At 38.9% G+C, this 22444-nt stretch overlaps 1 protein-coding gene across 1 annotated transcript in view; it reads right to left on the minus strand.

Moving 5' to 3' along the window:
* POU6F1 (POU class 6 homeobox 1) overlaps window positions 1-22444 on the minus strand; it is a 392830-nt gene that overhangs the window by 206661 nt on the left and 163725 nt on the right. Inside the window, exon 5 of the mRNA XM_053708223.1 lies at window positions 7688-7913. Within this exon, the coding sequence (XP_053564198.1) occupies window positions 7688-7913 (226 nt within the window). The remainder of the gene's footprint in view (window positions 1-7687; window positions 7914-22444) is intronic.

The following is a 22444-nucleotide window of genomic DNA, read 5'->3' on the forward strand; positions in this document are numbered from 1 at the left end:
AAGATGGAACATACTTCCCAAGCTTGTCTGCACAAACAAATGGATAGACCACGTGTAATCTTAGGTTACTAAAATTGACACCAAATAGTGTACTGCTTCGCCTCCCTATTAGAATCTCGGTCAGTACCCGGGTCTCTTCCTCCTCAGTCTGCCGCAGGAAGCCCAATGACCTCTCCATATTAAGATCTGTGCTGGCAAAATCCAAATAAGGTGCGGCATCTTGAAACAGGCCAGCAGTGGCTGCCGAATAATGAAAATCCCACTCAGGAAGCTGGTGCATCTCTGCGATTGGAGATCGGAGAGCTCACTATTAGTGCTGTCACCACAGGGCTTGGCAGCGGTAGTCACAATAGGAGAGAGATATGCAGCTTTAAGCGAAGCTGTAAAGTCCTTTTGATATTGCTGTAGCAGCAAGCCAATTTCCTGCAGCAAAGTATTGGGCTCCATTTTAGGTATCGGGTACCGAGTCCAGGATTTGTTGAGCCAAGGTTCAGTTAGAGTTACGCTGACTATGTTCAGTGCCCTAGCTACAAAGCGGTAACCCAATTTTCAGTTTCCCTTGATCACAATAAAAGTTCCTCTGTAGAGACGCAGTTCTCTTGGGTCGATCACCTTGTGGCCTCGTGAAGAAGCAGTTGCTAGGGTCATAAGCGTAGCTAGCACCTATAACTTTGCTAGAACATATAACAGGGTAGTATCCTCTTCTATATTAGGTAGGATCCAAAAATAATGTCCTTAATTTGCGTGAAAAGTCATAAAATCGAGTGATATCTGGAGGAGCTCCTTCTGTGTGCGACCTATCGTGTTGGCATCAAGCTCCGTCCCCCCTTGATGTCCTATTTTAATCCCTTGTATTTGTTCATTCGCCCTGAGCTTAATTGCTAGTGGGTCTAAAGAAAGGATAAATAATAAAGGAGAGAGGGGGCACCCTTGGTGTGAGATGTTTCTAATTTCAAACGCTTCTGACAGTGTCCCATTAACCTTGACCTGTGCCGTTGGGTGAGAGTATAGAGAAAAAAGTTTCTGCATGAAGGATATGGGAAAATTAAACTGTCTTAACTTTGCGTAAAGGTATGTCCAGTCTAGTCAGTCAAATGCCTTTTCGGCGTCAGTGGAAAGGAATATGGCTGGAGTTTTGGTCGAAGAAATGTGGTCAATGAGATTAAGTACTTTTACTGTATTGTCTTTCGCCTCTCTGAAGGGGACAAACCCCACTTGGTCCTGATTAATTATTTGGGGAAGGATTTTATTTAGTCGGGTTGCTAGTATTTTGGCATATAATTTCAGGTCAGTATTAAGCAAAGAGATTAGTCTAAAGTTGGCTGGGGTATTTTGAGGTTTACCTGGTTTCTTAAGTACATAAATGTTCACTTGGAGCATTGTTTCTGGGAAAGGAAGGACGTCTGAAATAGAATTAAATAATGAGGTTAAATATGGGACAAGATAGTTTGAGAATGTTTTATAATAGAGGCCAGAAAAACCGTATGGGCCTGGTGCCTTGCTTTGTTTTAGGTTTAGTTAGTTGGTGAATATGTATACTATCCAAAAATCGTTGGCAAACTTAAAGATGGGCCTGATTATTTCTATTTGGGAATAGATTATATAGTTTGTGATAGAAGAGTTTAAATTCCTCTGCTATACGTAGTTCGTGTATCTTCAATGTTTCTGCCTTTTGTGTTCTTTATAGAGTGAATATATATGTTTTTTGTTGTTGTTTCTTTAAGGCTTGGCCAAGCTTTTTTCTGGCTTTATTCCCTTCCGTATAAAATTTCTGTTGGAAGGACAGCATCTGTTTTTAAGTGTGTATCTTGTTTAATTGGTCTCTTTTTTTTTTTTTTTTTTAAACATTTTTATTGAGGTTATAAACATAGGTAAATACAGAATTGTCATACATCAAAAATCATCAGTCACAACATATGGTAACAGGATTGAGATCACATCAAAGAACAAAATTTATGATAACCTGACCATATAAATGTTCTATAGTCACATACATGAATAGTCAAACAGTTTGCGAAAGGCATCCCTGTATAGGCTGAATGCAGACATGATGTGCAATATAATTGACCATTTTTATTATAGACTATGTATGGCAGATTAAAACTAATAGCTAACCTCACATTTTCAAATACAATATGATTAAGTGTCCCTTATAAGGACCTCATGAGAGTAAGCAATTTCCCTTACTGACTAGCAGTGGCCTCTCTTGGGCCACACAATAAAGATTACAAATGCCAATGGGAAAGTTTAGGGATAAGGTCCAGCTTCAAGAAAACTACCAACAGGGGAAAGAGAACCCACAAAATAAAGCAAAAAAGAAAAAACAAAGCATATTGAAAAAGTACAGATCTGAAGAGTAGCAGCATATTAAACATAAACTCTAGAGATTCAGTGTTATATTGCAACAATTTTCTGGGCATATGAGGGGATTCAGTCTCAGTCATTTTTGTTCTAAGCCAAGTGTATAATCTGGATCTTGATAAAGACAAATGCAACAAACACAGTTTATAACTTGAATTTATAAATCATGGGTGCATCAGACTTGAAATAGCCCTTATACAGATTCTATACAAAGTAATATAGTAATTGTCCCCATATCAAAGCTTTTGGTACTTTAATGTGTAGGTTTGGTTAAGTGTCAATCTCTATATGGTTAGTTAAAATAGCCAACATCTCTTACAAAATCAGACCTGCTTCCTCTAGCCTTGTTAGGGGTAACTAGCCGATCCCAATCCTGTGCTGTTTTACTGTGGTAACCATCATTATGATGTCTCCAAACCCGTAGGGAAGGGCAACGACAAGACAGGGAACGATCCTCAAATGTGCCAGGGGCTTGCCAGCTGCACAATTTCCTGAAACAAAAGCGGTAGGCATGAGCAGCATCCCACACAGCGGCTTCCCCCTTTTGCCAGCTCTTATGGCCCCAACAATAGGGACGTGAAACAACAAATCTCTGCATTTCTGGTGGCACTGAACCTCTCCCTGCCACACCGCTCCTCCCAGACCGCTCTCCACTGCATCCGAATCACTTGCTGGGGTATTGGCTCTTTTAGGTATCGGCAGTGATACGTAGTTAGCATAGGTCATCTCCTCTTGATATTTCATAGATTGTCCCTGTGCGGAATCTCGCATCTCAGGTGTATCAGAATCTCCCTGTGCACGCTTTATTTGTGCCTCAACATGGATAGTAGGTTGCCGTTGCTCTGAATGCTCCTCTGGTTGTATGGAATAATGTGGAAGATCTCTCTCTCGCATGTCTCTCGGCTGGCAGCCCCCTGAATAAGCTCTAATACTCCGAATCATCTCCGCTTCAAATTTGGAAAACACCATCTGTATTTTGAAGGATAGGGTCTCCATGATCGGATTAAGCTGCTATCACTCGAAGCTGAAAGCAAGTTAGATGTATACAGCTTGTATTGCTGTTCCTCCTGAAATTGCAGGAAAATGGGGAGGGCGCGATGAAGGCCTAGGCTGTTAGCTAGCCTCCGCTACGCACTTCATCTATTTAGGTCTCCCGGGCTAAGTTGTGTCATAAAAAGTATATCAAATTTCTCCACAGTTATTAAACTTCTCAAAATAGAGTTGTAGCTCTTGGGAAACAAATCTGAGGAGCGAGAAATAGCGGATTCCCCAGCTCCTGACATTAGCCATAAAGAAAAGCAGCCATCATAGCTGCTGGTCAGACACGCCCCCTTAATTGGTCTCTTTTAATGTTGAGTCGTCCCAATAATTTGGCATCTTCAGGGGAATTTTTATGTAAGTAATCGAAATCTGCTATTTCCTTAGCTAGGGAGAGATATTTTTCCCTCTTGTTTTTGGTAATTTGGGCTTTGGTCTTAATGCATTCTCCTCTTATAGTGCTTTTATGTGCTTCCCAGAGGGTGGTAACATTAATATCTGGAGTGTTATTAATGGAGAAGTAAGATTTTATATGTTTTGCAATTTTTTTAACCAGAGTTTTCTCGAGAAGTAAAGACTTGTCTAATCTCCAGTGAAAAGCTTTAAGGGGAACAGAGGGCCAGCAAATTCTGCATGAAACTAGAGAATGGTCAGACCATGTGGTGTGTTGTATAGTCGTGTATTTTACCCAAGAGAGAACTAAATGATCAACTAATATATAGTCTAGCATGGAGTAGCTACGGTTAGGATGGGAAAAGAAGGTAAAATCTTTTTTGGGGGGATTTATTTATCTCCAGGTGTCATGAAGTCCTAGTACTTGAAGGTCTTGCCATATGTTTTGGAGATGTGGTGTTGTAATTCTAGTTCAGGGTTAGTACAGTCTATGGATGGGTTCAATGGGACATTTAGGTCTTCCGCAATTATTAAGGGGCCTTTTGCGTGGGTGATAATGGAGTTAGTGACTGAATTAAGAAATGTATGTTGTTGTTTATTAGGGGCATACAAGTTAACTAGGGTAATTGGTTTACCAAAAAGAAGACCTGTAATGTATAGATACCTTCCTTCTCTATCAAAATCTAAATGGGTGTTGGTAAATGAGATAGATTTATGTATCAAAATGCTAACTCCATTAATTTTTTTGAATGGGTTTGCGCAATGAAAATGTTGAGGGTAGTGTGCCGAAAAGTATTTGGGAATAGGTTTAGCTTTAAAATGTGTTTCCTGGAGCATGATGATATGACCTCCTCTTTTTGTAAATCTAAAAGGGCCATTCTTCTTTTATTAGCACAGTTTAACCCTTTTGTATTTTGTGTTAGGATAATGAGATCCTGCTTAATATCGTTACTCATGGGGAAAATTTAAGTGAATATCTATACGACCACTTTGAGATAGTTTCCTAGTATTCCTACAATCATACTTTGAGTACACATGACTTAAAAATAAACAAAGTTGTTTTCGTGTCCTTTTCTGTTGGACTTGCTTCCATTCTTCCCTTTGAGGAAGAAGAATAGTGCTGTTTTCTGTTGTTTGTTCCGTATTGGAAGTGTGGGCATCCTCCTCTTCTGGCAGAGGTATGTTGAGTTCTTTGCAGATAGTATGGATGTCTCTGGGTGAGGTGCAAGTGAGGTGTTTTCCTTTCCAGACGACTATCAGATTAAAGGGGAATCCCCACCTGTACAGTATATGTTCATTTTTCTGAGGAGCATGGTGAGGGGCTTCATCTCTTTACGTTTAGTAAGAGTTCTTTGGGAAAGGTCTGCATACAGTTGAATATCTGCATTTTCATATTTAATGGGCTGCTGTTCTCTAGCAAGTTTCATTATTTCTTTTTTGACCTGAAAATTTGTGATTCGGACTATCACATCTCTGGGAGGCTGTTTGTCCTGTGTTTTAGGGCAAAGAGCTCTGGGAGCCCTAATTATATAATTTTTATATGGTATTTCTTCTTGCTTGAGAGAATTGAAGAGATCTTGTAGGTATTGTTCCAGATCTGATGGGGGGATAGATTCAGGGATGCCCCAATGTTGTGTCTCCTACTCCTATTTTCTGTATCATCCATTTTTTCTTTTAAATCTTGAATTGTAGTATTTTGTTTGTGAATAATGCTGTGTAGCTCTGAGATCGCTGTATTATAAGAATCTTGTGTGTTTTTGATTGCTTCCACCCTATGACCTATCTCCGATATTTCCTTTTTAAGATCACTTATTTCTTCTTTTATGCACTGCTTGACTTGTGAAACTAGCATAGAGAAGTCTTTTTTTGAAGGAATTGACTCAAATAACGTTTTAGGTACAGTTATAGTATCAGTTGTAGATTCAGTATCCGACTCTGAGGATGAGAAGACTGTTGCAGTGTCTGGATCTTCCACTGTAGTAGTGATGGAGGATTTTGCCTCTAGATATTTGAAAAAGTTGTTTACTGATGGCGAAGATTGTTGTCTTTGTTTGGGACCTTTACCTTATTTGTAGGCTTTTTAGGCAACAATATTGATGCATTTGCATGACTGATACTTTGAATAGTGACCCAAGTAGCTTGATTCATGTAAGTTTGTATATAAGTACACCCAGGTCCGCAATTTAATAGAGCTGAATAAATCTTGACCCTCTAGGGCATACATTGTTGTGGATGGTAGAGGTGCACTACATAATAATGCTGTTGCAAGATAGAAAAAATAGTTTTATAACATAGCTGATTTCACTGATTCATCCAGTTGATCTAATCCGATTAGGACACTTCTTTAAGCTCTGTGCTTTATCAAATATAAACACTGAAATCTTCATGTAGTATTGAGCCTAAATTAGGTCTCATATAAAGTAAGCCTCAGACGCCATTTTTGAATTGGCTGTTTCACCTAATTATACCATTTCAATAAAAAGAATTCTCACTGTCTCTGTATTTTCCAGGTATATATAACCTTGATTGCCAGAGTGCTTAGCGCTTTGTTGAATTTTAAATATGGCTCATATAAACTTTTACTTTGTGACCGCTGAAGTGCTTTGTACGCCCGTTTGTGGCCTATTCCGGAAAATTACCTCCGGTCCGGTTGTGTAAGATTATTTGCTGGATTATTTGTTGGCACAACTACAAGTTATTAGAACCGATCAGGTCTCCATTTCCGGACCTTACCTCTTGTCAATCTTTTTCATATGAGTGAGAGGAGTGATTTTAAGACCCCCCTTGAGGTAAGTCCGATGTCGGCAATGGCGCCTCTCAAGCATCTTGAATCCGTACCGGAAAGTGTGTCACAGTTCACAGATGGACTTCGCAAGGTGTCAGTATCTTCAGCGGATACTTAGTTCCTGTGGATTGAGCTTTTGGCTAATGCCTTTAACATCCTCAACCAGACAGGGCCCCGGAGCTCTCTCACGTCGCAGCTATCTCCTTGGCTGGCTAGCTCCGCCCATTGAAATATTATTATTTTATTTGAAAAAATTGGACTTTTAATATGTCCCTGTAAACCAACAGTGGTTGTGAGCCTTGTAATTTCAAATACAAATCTTCTGTTTTAGCACATCTAAGTATTTTTTTTTCTCCAAAATATGAAATTACTGCCCAAACTGACAATTCTTCATGTAGAAAAAGCTGATTGTTTTTGTGTATATAATCCAACAAACCTCCTATACAATTCATTAAAACAGTGTTTATCAAAATTCCACTCCCACAGAGCATTAACAGGTCAGATTCAAAAAAGATTTCCCTGAGCTCAGGTGAAACAGTCATAATAACTGAGCAACTGAACGGCTTAGGAAGGGAAATAGTTCAACTCTAACCTGTAAATGCTCCTTGAGCGCAGGAACACTTTATTTTGTTTTATTAAAACTCTAATTTAACGTGTGTCTTTATTTTGGCTTTGTTTTCATTTACATTTTTATGCTTAAAACGTTTTCCAGTTTAAATTAATTATGCCACCCAATATGTGTATGCATTAGAGCCACAATACCTGGGTGTCATATTTACCAAGGCAATCTCTAAGAAACAAGTTTTTTTCTCATGCTCTTTGGGGTTGTTTGCAAGGTTTTTTGCACAACTACATGGAAGAAAAAAGAACTCAGGCAATGCGAAAGTAAAACATGGCAACCAATATATTCAATAATAAGGATGATTGATTGATAGGTCTGATTGCAGTATTTTTCTTTAATATCTATTCATGGTGTGTATAATTCATACTTTCATATTATTTTGGTTAATTTTTATTTAACACCGTTTAAATATCATTGGGTGATGGTTCTCAAGACAAAGCATCTGATGTGTTTTGGCAGAGTGAAGTCATAAGTAAGTAGCTACTTACCTTGCAGGTTGGTTAAAGGCAGTTTGAAAACCCCTCCTGTGGGAGGGGCAGCCGCCAATCCAGGAAGTGTGGCTACTGTGGCAGTAGGAAAAGTCCATACGGCCAGTCCCTGCTGGCCAGCCATCTGACCTGCAATACTGATGGGGATCAGAACAGGCTGAGTAACTGCCCCTGCGGGAGCCATTACTCCTGTAACAAGTGTAGCTAAATTTTCCTGAGTCAAGACCTGCAAAGCAAACACAATAATTGTTTTGTTGGTTTTATTTAGCTACATTGTCATTCATTTAAAATGTAAACTCTACTTCATTTACACTTATGGCCAGAATCCACAACTTCAAGGGACATCGAACAATTTTACACTAAATATTAAAAAAACACATTTTTAATATACTTTTATTATTTATTTTGCCCCTTTATCTGTAATTCAGTGCAGTCTTCACAAGAATAACTTTGCTACATATTTGTAACTAAATGGTATCAGCAAAACAATGTAGGCTACTCCAGTATTACGTTTGGAATTCTCCTCCTCTAAATAAAGAAAGTAGTGGGGGGGAGTTTGGACAATGTAAACAAACAATTGTGCCCCCATGCTCAGCTGACAAGTTCATTTATGTCACTACTAGAAAACAACTCTTGGAATTTCAAGATGTTCCTTTAAGAATATTGAAAGTATATGGCTCTCTCATTTAGCCTTCAGCTAATTTACTGTTTTAATTACCAGTCTTTTTAAAAAATGTAAAAATGATAAAAATAACTCTGGAACACTGCTTTTATAATTCTTTTTCTAAAATTTGTTTTATAAGTGTATAACTGATACTAATGTTCTTTCATTGCACTGTAAATTGGTTTCCCCTTAACGTGCTTGCAGTGATTTGTTACACCAGATGCAGAGTATAAAACACAACAAGACAAGGCTAATTCAAGTGGGCCCTTATAGATAACATTCAGCAAGACTACAAGTGTTGCGGTACGGCTATACCGCTGAAAAATTGGCCACTGGGCGCGGAATATGCAGGTCTTCCGTATTACAAGTCGTAGCTGTACGGCTATACCGCTACCGTTTTAGCCTTTACGCAACTCTCCTTTCCGCACACAAAGAATGGCTTTTGAGTGTGGAATTTTCATTGCACCGTATTATAGGTTGTGCAATCCGGCTATTACGCTAGCGTTATAGCTTATACCTCCCCGATCCATTTCACAATCAAAGACCAGTAGTTATGGATTTTGCAAAACAAAAATGTTGTACAAAACTCATAACAAAATGTTACAAAGTACACTAACACACATAAACAACCTATTAACCCCTAAACCGCCATCCCCCATCGCAAAAACTATAACAAACCCATTAACCCCTAAACCGCCGCCCCCTACATCGCTACTACTATAAAAAAAGCTATTAACCCCTAAACCATCCCCCACATCGCCAACACTAAACTAAACCTATTAACCCCTAACCTGCCGGCCCCCCACATCGCAAAACACTAAATTAAACTATTAACCCCTAGTCCTAACACCCCCTAACTTTAAATTAAACTTACAATATAAAAACTTACCAAAAAAAAAAAAAACTAAAAATAAAAAACCTAAATTACAATATAATAAAAAAATACGGAAAAAAACAACTTACATTACAAAAAAAAAACTACAATTAAGAAAATTTTAAATAATCTAACATTACAAAAAAAAACACTAATATTACGAAAAATTAAAAAATCTAAGATTACAAAAAATAATAAATGAAATGACCAAAATAATAAAAATTAAACCTGATCTAATAGCCCTATAAAAACAAAAAAAGCCACCCCAAAATAAAAACACCCTCTAATCTAGCAATAGACTACCAATAGCCCTTAAAATGGCCTTTTGTAGGGCTTTGCCCTAAATTAAACAGCTCTTTTACCTACAAAAATGACAAAGTCCCCCCTAAAAGTAAACACCCCACCCAACCAACCCCGGGAACCCCCCAAAATAAAAAAAAACTAAGTCTAAAAAAAACTTAGCTACCCATTGCATTTGTATGGGCATTGCCCTTAAAAGGGCATTCAGCTCTTTTGTGCCCATTAAAATAAAAAATACCCTAATCTAAAAAACAAAAACACCCAAAAACAAAACAGCAAATAGGATTTAAGCAGCTCTCATCCTATTGACTGATTTGAATATTTAGGAATGCAACGGTACCCCAATATAAAAGGGGTACCTTGCATTCAAGCTTCAGTGCGCGGCGGACAATCGCATGAAGAGGAGGATTCACGTTGCTGAAGACCACCACCGCTGAAGAGGATCTGGGCTCAGGATGAGGACCAGCACTCCGGATCCGCGCATCGCCGAAGACCGCTTTGCACCTCTGGGAAGAAGATAGAAGATGGTGCCACCCTGGAAGAAGATCTTCACCGCCTGGATGAAGACTTTGCTCTGCCAGAACTTCCTGACTTCAGGAACGGTGAGTAGATTTTCTGGGGTTAGTGTTGGGTTTTTTTGGGTGTTTTTTTTTTTGTAGATTAGGGCATTTTTTATTTTAATAGGCACAAAATGCAAATACAAATGCTCCTTTAGGGGCAATGGGTAGCTTAGGTATTTAGGTTTTTTATTTTGGGGGATGGTTGGGTGGGGGGTTTACTTTTAGGGGGAATTTGTAATTTTTGTAGGTAAAAGAGCTGTTTAACTTAGGGCAATGCCATACAAAAGGCCCTTTTAAGGGCTATTGGTAGTTTATTGTTCGGTTAGGGGGTGTTTTTATTTTGGGCTGGCTTTTTTGCTTTTATAGGGTTATTAGATTAGGTTTAATTTTTATTATTTTGGATACTTTCGTTTATTATTTTTGTAATCTTAGTGTTTTTTATTTTTCGTAATTTTAGTGTTGTTTTTTTTTTTGGTAATGTTAGGTTTTTTTAATATTATAATTTAGGTTTCTTTATTTTTAGTTTATTTTGTTTTCTTAAAATAGTAATGTAGGTTTATTTATAGTTTAATCTTAGTTTTTTATTTTAATTTCACAGGTAAGTTTTGATTAAGTTTAAGATAGTTATATTGTAAATGTAATTTAAAGTATAGGGGATAGTTAGGTTTAGAGGTTAATAGTTTAATTTAGTGTGTTGCAATGTGGGGGGCCCGCGATTTAGGGGTTAATAGGTTTATTATAGTAGTAGCGATGTGGGGGCCAGCAGTTTAGGATTTAATAGGTTTATTATAGTAGTAGCGATGTGGGGGCAGAGGTTTAGGGGTTAATAGGTTTATTATAGTAGTAGCAATGTGGGGGGGGTTGGCGATTTAGGGGTTAATAGGTTTATTATAGTAGTAGCAATGTGGGGGGGCAGAGGGTTTAGGGGTAATAGGTTTTCTTATAGTAGCAGCGATGTGGGGGCTGGAGATTTAGGGGTTAATAGGTTTATTATAGTAGTAGCAATGTGGGGCGCCAGAGGGTTTAGGGGTTAATAGGTTTATTATAGTGTCCAAAAGTAGTAACGCAGCACCACCAATTAATATAAAAATTACATTATTAAGCCAGCATAAAACAGACAACGTTTCGGATATAGATCCTTAATCATGTCTAGACATGAATAAGTATGTATATCCGAAACGTTGTCTGTTTTATGCTGGCTTAATAAAGTAATTTTTAAATTAATTGGTGGTGCTGCTTTACTACTTTTGGACATTATTTTTACAGACTCTTGGTGCTGGTCTGTTAGCTTGCACACCTGCAAAATATTTGCAACCCCGGAGGTGGGGGTTACCTTGGTGCCAGTTCATACTGGACTTATCAGGTTTATTATAGTAGTAGCGATGTGGGGGACCGGCTGTTTAGGGGTTAATATGTTTATTTAGTGTTGCCTATGTCGGGGGGCGGTGGATTAGGGGTATTTAGACTAGGGGTTTATGTTAGGGTGTTAGGTTTTAACATAACTTTATTTTTCCCTATAGACATCAATGGGGATTGCGTTACGGCGATCACCATTCCGCGATCGCAGGTGTTAGTTTTTTTCTAACACTTTCTCTCCATTCATGTCTAGTCAGGCCTTGGGTTTTGTGCAGTATGGAGCTTATCACACCATATCGCACAACAAAAGAAAGTTTTTCAGTAACTTGTAATGGCAGCGCTATGGAGAGTGCGATACCACTCATTTTTTTTGCAATAAATAGATAATAAATAAATAGCCATGTGATCAGGGGGCTGTCAAACGAGGCTTAGATACAAGGTAATCACAGAGGTTAAAGGTATATTAATCCAACCGTGTTGGTTATGTAAAACTGGGGAATGGGTATAAAAGGCTTATCTATCTTTTTAAGCAATACATTTTTGGAGCAGACTTTCACTTTATACAATTAAAATTATGCTGTTATCAGTGCACTGTACCTTAAATGTGCTGTGAATTTCGTATGTACAGGTTTTTCCTTTCAGAATAATTAAATGTTTTGGTATTTTGTTGAAAACTCAAAATTTTAAACTGATGAGAATAAACAGTGGGAACTGTAGTACAAAAATGTTTATAGAATTACCCCTGGGATTTGAGAGAACATTTCATACACACCATTGAACGCCCATGTTCAGCCCATTTTACGAAAAAAACAAAACAATTATGCTTTGTATATTTGTACTTTATGTATGAATTTCTTGCTTTTTTTGGCACAATCCAATTTACCTTAAATGATGGTTTACGTGGTGCATAGTTAATACGATTTATTCCTGTGTAGTCTTTTACCTACAAATTTTACATCTTTTGATAAAAATAGGATTTTTTTTGAACCAATTTTGCTATGAATTTTGATGCACCTTAACAATACAATTTTTTCCTGTAGTTTTGTGTAAATGGTTCAATTATTCGCTTTGTAAGATTTTTAAATTATACATTTTATTGTGCACTTTTGTAATGTATGCATCTCCTTCCCATACGAAAATGAGGTATACACACACCCCTTAGCGAGACACCCTGTGGCTTTATAGAATTCCACCAGGGAAATAGGACTGGCGAGCATTCTTATAGAATCTCACCAGCCCAGAGATCTTTTTAGAATTGGGGCCTTAGAGAGAACCAATAAGAAAATGAGCATTTCAGTACCTAGCTGTGCAACCAACCAGCACCCACCCCCCTCCCTGTGATTTTTTCTAAACCTTCTTGTTTAGAAGCTTTTCTATAACCAGTACAGTATTGAAATTTTCAGTATATGGGGATATAACAGGCAAAAGCAGCCATTTCAAATGACAAAAATTAACGTAAAGGAACTATCTGTAAAAAATAAAAATAAAAAAAAATAATGTATGCTTACTTGATAAATTCTTTTTTTTCAGGATGGTGAGAGTACACGTGTCGCGCCACTCTAGCTGTTGCTAGGGACGCGGTGCCTGCTGTCTGCTCGTTGCCTAGGGGGGAGTCGGCTCCTCTCTGCGTGTGGCGGTGACATCATCGCCGCATGCTTCCTCCTTCAGAAGCCGGTCTGGATCTCCTGTGGCACGAATCCTGCGCCTATGTAAGTAACTTCAGTCCTACCTATCACTGCCCAAGAATAGGTGTTACTTACTGTTCTTCTGGGTGTTATTCAATCGTATGCTGGTTTGTTATTTTGCTGCTGACCCCTGCTTGTCTGACCACTCTGCCTCTTTAACCCTTAACTGCTGGATTGATACTGCTGCTGAACTCTGCTTGTCTAACCACTCTGCCTCTTTAACCCTTAACTGCTGGATTGACATTGTTGCTGAACTCTGCCTGTCTGCCCACTCTACTTGTTAACCCCTATCTGCCCTGGATTGCCTTACTGTTGACAAGACCTGCCTGCCTGACCATCCTAGTGGTTTACCCCTGGACTGCCTTACTGTTGCCAAACCTTGCCTGCCTGACCACCCTAGTGGTTTGTCTCTGGTTTCCTGCCTGTTGCTGCCAAGGACTGTCCTGCCTGTGGTGAGTTCCATTTATCTCATCTTGCAAACCTACTCTGCTCTGGGATATTCCCTATCATTCCGGCTCGAAGCCGGGATAACAAGACTACTACGAGTTCGGTCTGATAGAGGAGTATCCCACAAGCATTACACCATGAGCTTTGACGTGTGGGATTGAATTCCCACCACTATGAGGAGGCAAAGAACACCATACAACAAGAGCTTTTAAGCCCACCAACTTCCCTGTACTACTCATTTTAACGTATAGCTGAGTAGAGGGAAAGAAACCGACAGATAGGAAAGACAAAGCAGGGTATAGAGAGGTGCAAATAAAAACAACGTAATTGGGCAGGATCTTTTGGACTCTCACCATCCTGAAAGAAAATAATTTATCATGTAAATTTTTTTTTTTTTTTATGATGGTGAGATTTAATACCCAAGCTGTGGAGTCCACAACAAGGAAATGGGTGGGACAAAAAAAACAAAGGCAGCTCCTATTTGCCAGACATGGCGGCTTGAAGGACTTTCCTGCCAAAAAACGCTTTAGAGTAAGCAAAAACATAAAAACAGTCAAATTTGGCAAAAGTATGTAAGGAATACCAGGTTGTAGCTTTGCAAATCTGTTCTATCAACACCTCATTTTTGAAAGCTCACAAAGTAGAAACTGATTTAATAGATTGAGCTGTAATATGTTTTGGGGGGAACTTTCCCGCCACCAAGTAAGGTTTGTGAATCACCTGCTTTAGCCAAGAAGCCAGAGCCACTGCAATAGTCTTTTTACCTTTACAAGGACCAAAATTATGTACAAATAAGCTTGTGCTCTGTCTGAAATCTTTAGTAGCCTTAAAGGGACAGTCTAGGCCAAAATAAACTTTCATGATTCAGATAGAGCATGTAATTTTAAACAATTTTCCAATTTACTTTTATCACGAATTTTGCTTTGTTCTCTTGGTATTCTTAGTTGAAAGCTTAACCTAGGAGATTCATATGCTAATTTCTTAGACCTTGAAGCCCACCTCTTTCAGATTGCATTTTAACAGTTTTTCACCACTAGAAGGTGTTAGTTCACGTATTTCATATAGATAACACTGTGCTTGTGCACGTGAAGTTATCTGGGAGCAGGCACTGATTGGCTAGACTGCAAGTCTGTCAAAAGAACTGAAAAAAGGGGCAGTTTGCAGAGGCTTAGATATAAGATAATCACAGAGGTTAAAAGTATATTATTATAACTGTGTTGGTTATGCAAAACTGGGAAATGGGTAATAAAGGGATTATCTATCTTTTAAAACAATAAAAATTCTGGTGTAGACTGTCCCTTTAAGATAAAACTTTAAAGCTCTTACTACATCTAGGTTATGAAGAAGCCTCTCTTTAGCATTTAAAGGATTGGGGGTACAAAGAAGGAAAAACAATCTCTTGGTTTATATTTTCAGAAGAAACAACCTTCGGTAAAAAATAATATTGGGTATGAAGCACAGCTTTGTCCTTGTAGAAAATAAGGAAAGGGGATCCACATGACAAAGCTGAGAGTAGAAGATATTGCTAAGAGAAAAAGAACTTTCAAAGACAGGAGCTACATATCTATACAGGTAGCCCTCAGTTTACGCCGGGGTTAGGTTCCAGAAGAAATGGTTGTAAATCGAAACCGTTGTAAATTGAAACCCAGTTTATAATGTAAGTCAATTAGAAGTGAGGGAGATAGGTTCCAGGCCCCTCTCAAAATTGTCATAAGTAACATCTAATACATTGTTTTTAAAGCTTTGAAATTAAGATTTTAAATGCTAAACAGCATTCTAAACTTAATAAAATAATCATACAACACAGAATATATAATTAAACTAAGTTAAATGAACAAAAACATTTGCTAAACAGCATTATAAACCTAATAAAATAATCACACAACACAGACTTCACTTGCATTTTTTTGCAAACAGTTCTTTCTATGCATTCTAATCTGGACTGATTTATAGACAGGAAGATCTTGTTCCTTTGCTCAATAGCTCAGGTCTTGTTAAACTGATTAATATCATCTCTCTTTGCTTTGCTGCAACACAAGAGGACAGCTCCACCTACTGGCTATTTTAATAAATGCACTGCTTCTCAATGCTTTTCAAGCATATTAAGGACTCTATTTTTGCATCTTGTATGCCTAGAGTATGTGTAAATTGCCTAGTACAATCTATGTTAGCAGTCACATGACTGGGAAAAAATCTATGTTAGCAGTCACATGACTGGGAAAAAAGGTTGTTATTCTGAAACGGTGTAAATTGAACCGTTGTAAAATGAGGGCCACCTGTACTATGTATGGGTTCAAAAGGGGAACCCTGCAAAACAAAGAGAACTAAATTTAAATTCCATGGAGGAGAAATGGGTTTTACAACAGGTGTAATCCTAACCAAGGCTTATACAAATGTTTGAACATCAGGAAGTATAACTATCTTTCTGTGAAACAAGACAGATAGAGCCAATAATTGACCATTCAATGAACTAGCAGATACGCCCTTATCTAATCCATCTTGAAGGAATTGAATAATTCTGAAAATCCTAAAGCAATGCCAATTGAATCCTCTAGACTTAGATGATGCAAAATAAACCTTCTATATCTTGTAGTAAATATTTCTAGTTACTGGCTATCTAGCCTGGAAAAAGAGTATCAATTACAGCGTCTGAAAAACCTCTGTGCTTCAAAATTTGGCGTTCAACCTCCACGCTGTCAAATTTAGAAATGTTGATAAAATAGAGGACCTTGAGACAATAGGTCTTGCTCTGTGGCAGGTGCCAGGGAGAGGAACTGGACATCGGAAACAAGTCTGCATACCAGGTTCTGCGGGGCCAAGCTGGAGCAATACAAATGAGCAAAACTCTTGCTTGATTCAAGCTATGATTCTTGGTAGAAGAACACATTGATATGCTATATAAAAGAACGAAGGACTCACTAAGGAATCAATCATTTGTGCTTTTGGATACCTGGATCTGGCACAGCTTGTGGTTTAGGAGAGAGGCCTCAGATCTATTTCTGGAAGGCCCCATCTGGAAACCAAGATGCCCAAAGAAAAATCTGAGAAACTTCCTTGGTTGCGAAATAGATATGAGTGCCTTCCCAATGATTTATATATTACACAGCCGTAAGAGGCCACAACTGAAAAGCTTGAAGATACACCTGCAGCTCCAAAATGTTTATAGGTAACCTTGCCTCCTGAGGAGACCAAACTCCTTGAGCTCTCGGAGCTCCCCAGACCGCACCCCATCCTGAAAGACTGACATCTGTAGTTACTATAGCCCAGGAAGGATGAAGAAAGGAAGCCCCAAAGGGCTAAGGATGGACTGTCTATCCAACAGGATAGAGTTAGCTTTACTGAGGAATCTAGAACAATTTGCTGGTCTATCTGCAGATAATTTCTTGTCCATTGCCTTAGCATAGATAGTTGAAGAGGCCCATCACTTTGATGCATTGAGCTACTTTTGGATAAGCAGTCTGCTGAAAAAGCGAACATGCGCTCTGAAGTTTGAGTTTACGCGAGACAGGTACATGAAAACTGAGTCTGTTGTGTTGCTTGAGACAGAGAGCTCTTTGGAACATTTGTCTTCCAACTGTGATCTTGAAGAAAAGATTGAAACCTGTGAGTATGAGAAATTGCCAGAGACAGGGATGAACCTAGAATGTTGTCTAGGTATGGGGCTACTGAAATGCCCTGAGCTCTGATCACAGCCAGCAAGGCTTTACATACCTTGGTGAATATGCGGAGAGCAGTAGCTAATCCAAAAGAAAGGGCAACAAACTGGAAATGTCTGTTGTGAATTGCAAATTGAAGGAACTGATAATGGACCTTGTGAATAGGGATATACAAAAAGGTATCCTTCAAATCTATTGTAGACATTAATTGACCCTGTTGGACTTGAGGAAAATCATTTGAGTTGTTTCCATCTTCAATGTTGGAACGCTTAAAAAACTTGTTTAGAGTTTTCAAATCCAATATGGGTTTCAAAGTTCCCTTCTTTTTTGGAACAATATAGAGGTTGGAATATAAACCCTGACCCTGTTCTGAGACAGGTACAGGTTAAATAATCCACATGTTCTCCAGAGCTTCAAAAAAGGAGACCGACTTCAAAGGAAATTTGAGGACTTGAGACACAAAGGACTTATCAACAAGGAGGCCTGGATTGAAAAACTATTCCGTAACCCTGGGAAATAATGTTTAAAACCCGGTGATCCTGAACTGATTGGAAACAGGCCTCCTGAAAAAAAGACTCAATCTGCCCCCAACCAGAACAGATTCTGGATTGGGGGCCTCACATTAATGTGGATTTATAGTTAGAAGTATACTGTTTGTTCTGCTTAAACCTGGACCAGGATGACCTAAGTTTCCAGGTAGGTTTGGAAGAGTCCAACTTTTGGGAAGAAGCAGACTTCGGATCTCCAGAGGAACGAAAAGAGTGAACTTCTTTTTCTGAGGAAGGAAAGCTTCCTTACCTCCAAATACAGTGGATATAATTGAATCCAAACCAGATCCAAACAGAACCTTACCTTGAAAAGACATATTTAACTATCAGTTTTTGAAGACCATGTCTGCTGACCAATACTTGTTAGGATGGCAAAAGACATATTCTTAACATTAATCTTGATAATGTCCATAACTACATCACAAATAAAATAGTTTGCAATTTTTAAGGCCTTAATACAGTTCTGCAGATCTTCTCTAGATGATTGATAATAAGCCACCTAAAATAAGGAGTCACACCAAAAAGCTGTGGCACCAGCTACATATGTACATCCGGTTTCAAAAGAATTCCTGTTTAATAAGAATAATCCATAGGATTTCTGAAAGAGGTATTGTCCTCTAAAGGGATAGTGATACTCTAAGCTAAGATAGAGATAGCTCCACCATAGTGACAAAGTTTGTTCTGGTAAAGGATATATCTTTTTAAATCTGGAAGAAAGAGCAAAAAAAAAGAACTAATTCTCCCCCCCCCCCCCCCTCCATTATTTAGCTATGTTTTCTGTCACTGCTCAGATACTTGAAAAACCTCAGGGACCTTTAGAGAAGCCTTAGAAATTACATTTAACTGGTTTACAGATGTATCCTCAGTCAGTTTGGTATCTGATAGGCCCAAGGTTTTAAGAAACTCATAAAGTAAAAGGCATACATGTTCCACTTTAAATCTGAATAGGAATCTGTATCTAACTCAGGAACTGAATTCTGATCCTCTGAAGAAAGTTCACCCTCTGAGTAAAATTTTTTTAACTGTCAGACATACTGTAGATTCCTGAAGAATTTCAGGAATTTCTATATGTGGCTGCATAGCTGTAACCTCATTTGACACAGTATCACAAGACCTGCATTTGCATTTACTTGGTAGTGGGATTGTTGCAAGCAGATTACTCTTAAATTAAGGCAAAACATCTGTGGTAGCAACTTGAGGAACATACAGTATCTCACAAAAGTGAGTACACTCCTCACATTTTTGTAAATATTTTATTATATCTTTTCATGTGTCAACACTGAAGAAATAATACTTTGCTACAATGTAAAGTAGTGAGTGTACAGCCTGTATAATAGGGTAAGTTTGGTGTCCCCTCAAAATAACTCAACACACAGCCATTAATATTTAAAACCTTAGCAACAAAAGTGAGTACACCCCTAAGTGGAAATGTCCAAATTGGGCCCAATTAGCCATTTTCCCTCTCCAGTGTCATGTGACTCATTAGTGTTACAAGGTCTCAGGTGTGAATGGGGAGCAGGTGTGTTAAATTTGGTGTTATCGCTCTCACACTCTCTCATACTGGTCACTGGAAGTTCAACATGACACCTCACGGCAAAGAACTCTCTTAGGATCTGAAAAAAAGAATTGTTGCTCTACATAAAGATGGCCTAGGCTATAAGAAGATTGCCAAGACCCTGAAACTGAGTTGCAAGACCATACAGCGGTTTCACAGTACAGGTTACACTCAGAACAGGCCTCCCAATAGTCAACCAAAGAAGTTGAATGCATGTGCTCAGCGTCATATCCAGAGGTTGTCTTTGGGAAATAGACATATGAGTGCTGCCAGCATTGCTGCAGAGGTTGAAGGGGTGGAGGGTCAGCCTGTCAGTGCTCAGACCATACACCAAACACTGCATCAAATTGGTCTGCATGGCTGTCGTCCCAGAAGGAAGCCTCTTCTAAAGGTTATGCACAAGAAAGCCCACAAACTGTTTGCTGAAGACAAGCAGACTAAGGACATGGATAACTGGAACCATGTCCTATGGTCAGATGTGACCAAGATAAACTTATTTGGTTCAGATGGTGTCAAGCGTGTGTGGCAGCAACCAGGTTAGGAGTACAAACACAAGTGTGTCTTGCCTACAGTCAAGCATGGTGGTGGAAGTGTCATGGGCTGGGCCTGCATGACTGATGCCGGCACTGGGGAGCTACAGTTCATTGAGGGAACCATGAATGCCAACATGTACTGTAACATACTGAAGCAAAGCATGATCCCCTCCCTTCGGAGACTGGGCCGCAGGACAGTATACCAACATGGTAACGACCCGAAACACACCTCCAAGACAACCACTGCTTTGCTAAAGAAGCTGAGGGTAAAGGTGATGGACTGGCCAAGCATGCCTCCAGACCTAAACCCTATTTAGCATCTGTGGGGCATCCTAAAACAGAAGGTGGGGGAGCGCAAGGTCTATAATATCCATCAGCTCCGTGATGTCGTCATGGAGGAGTGTAAGAGGACTCCAGTGGCAACCTGTGAAGCTCTGGTGAACTCCATGCCCAAGAGGGTTAAGGCAGTGCTGGAAAATAATGATGGCCACACAAAATAGACACTTTGGGCCCAGTTTGGACATTTCCACTTAGGGGTGTACTAACTTTTGTTGTCAACAGTTTAGACATTAATGGCTGTGTGTTGAGTTATTTTGAGGGGACAGCAAATTTACACTGTTATACAGGCTGTACACTCACTACTTTACATTGTAGCAAAGTGTCATTTCTTCAGTGCTGTCACATGAAAAGGTATAATAAAATATTTACAAAAATGTGAGGGGTGTACTCACTTTTGTGAGATGCTGTATATAGGAGCAGGGCAAACATTCTTAGTAGAAATAATGGTGCTAGGTTGATCAGTATGCATAAAATGTGAAACACATCCATTGCATAATTGATTAGGCTGACAAACTGGTACAGTTTTGCAAGCTACACACACCAATAAATGAATGATCAGTAGATCTTCACTCTTATGGGTCTGACAAATGAACAGAGGGGGCTTAATTATTAGACTCCATGGCAGAGTAACAGACCTTGAAAACAGTGTAAATATATAATGTAATATGCACCCAATGATTTTACTTAAAGCACCTCAATGGGTTAACCCACATGAAAGCTCTTGGTATTTAGGGTATTTATCCGCTCCATAGCAACTTACAGTAGAACCCACAAGTAAAAACTACAAAGTATCTCAGCAGCTCGAGAACAACTTCTGTAGCTGCTGAGTAAATGGCCACCGGCAGAAAAAGAAGAAAAGCATGATAAATGCTGGTGGGAAGAAGCCTGTTGTGCTTTGTTTACAGTGCCGTACCTCTTAATGTGCTCAAAACATCTTAATAAAACTTAATAAAAACATCTTAATAAAACTATTACAAAACAATTAACTTGCAAAATCTTATAATTATAGTTGAAATTCCTGTGTAATAATCCAGCCGAGCTTAACCGCTACTGAGTTCTGAAGAGAATGAGTGTTTCCCTGTCAGTGGCAGTTTCTTAAAGGCACAGTTACACAAATTAGAAAATTGAGCAAAAATAAAAAATATTAGCACCCTGAGGTGAATAAGCAATAGTTGTGTGCACAAGCCCATCTCTTAATAGTATACAATATAAGTAATATGATTGTAAGCACTAAAAACATTTCACAGAGTCTAAAAGAGTCACATAGATCCCCTAGCTATGCTATACTTACATAGTGTATCTACAGATAGCCTGTGGGCTATGTGAGTGCAATTCACTTACCTGACATCAGCACCCACTCGACTGATCTTACCAGAAGAAGCTGTATTCAGTAGAAAGTCCATCCAGTGCTGTGAAAATAACAGCAGAGGATATAGCAGAGGAGTACACAATGATCCCACAGGAGGAGGCTAAGCAACAAGTCCCCGCGACACCTTGAGGTGGAATATGGCTGCAATCCCATAAGGAAATATTGTGCCAATAACCAAGTACTCCTATATCCCAGAATGCAATCCAAATGGGTAACGGATCTCACATAAGTCTGAGCACTCCTGTCAACATAGAAACCTCTAATCTTCGCCTTCCTCCTTGGAGGTGGGGCTTAAAAGCTTAATCCCACACGTCAAGGCTCATGGACTCCTACCATCATATGAAAGAAAATGTAATACACTCCAGCAGGTAAATTTTATCACTGAGAATACATTTAAAAAAAAAAAAGAGGAAAATTGTCTCTGACCATACTCCTATAGGACTTTTTGTAGATAATGACATAATGACACACCTCATAGTACTAGGCGAACCTTTAGATTTCCACAATATCTGGTTCAAAATCATCTAGTGGAATGCTGGGATGACTTTAGCAACAATAACGCACAACACTTATCGACACTGGAACTTTTCTGGAACACAGCAAAAGTGGTTCTAACTAAATATTCTAGCCTACTTATCGCGTAGGAAAAAAAGGAACACAGAAAGATTGGAACAGCTGAGAGACAGGTTAGCTGCAGATTATCTTACATATCGTACTACACCTACTAGACTGCACTATCAAAAATACATGTTGATTAAAAGGGAATATGATGCTTTGCTAACCTACCAGGCGTCCCAAACCCTGACAACTAGAGGTAGATACTATAGATAGGTGATAAATCGGGCAAGCTGTTGGCCTCGCTAGTCAACAT

The sequence above is a fragment of the Bombina bombina genome, chromosome 3 (genome assembly GCF_027579735.1).
Source record: "Bombina bombina isolate aBomBom1 chromosome 3, aBomBom1.pri, whole genome shotgun sequence".
NCBI classification, from domain to species: Eukaryota; Metazoa; Chordata; class Amphibia; order Anura; family Bombinatoridae; genus Bombina; species Bombina bombina.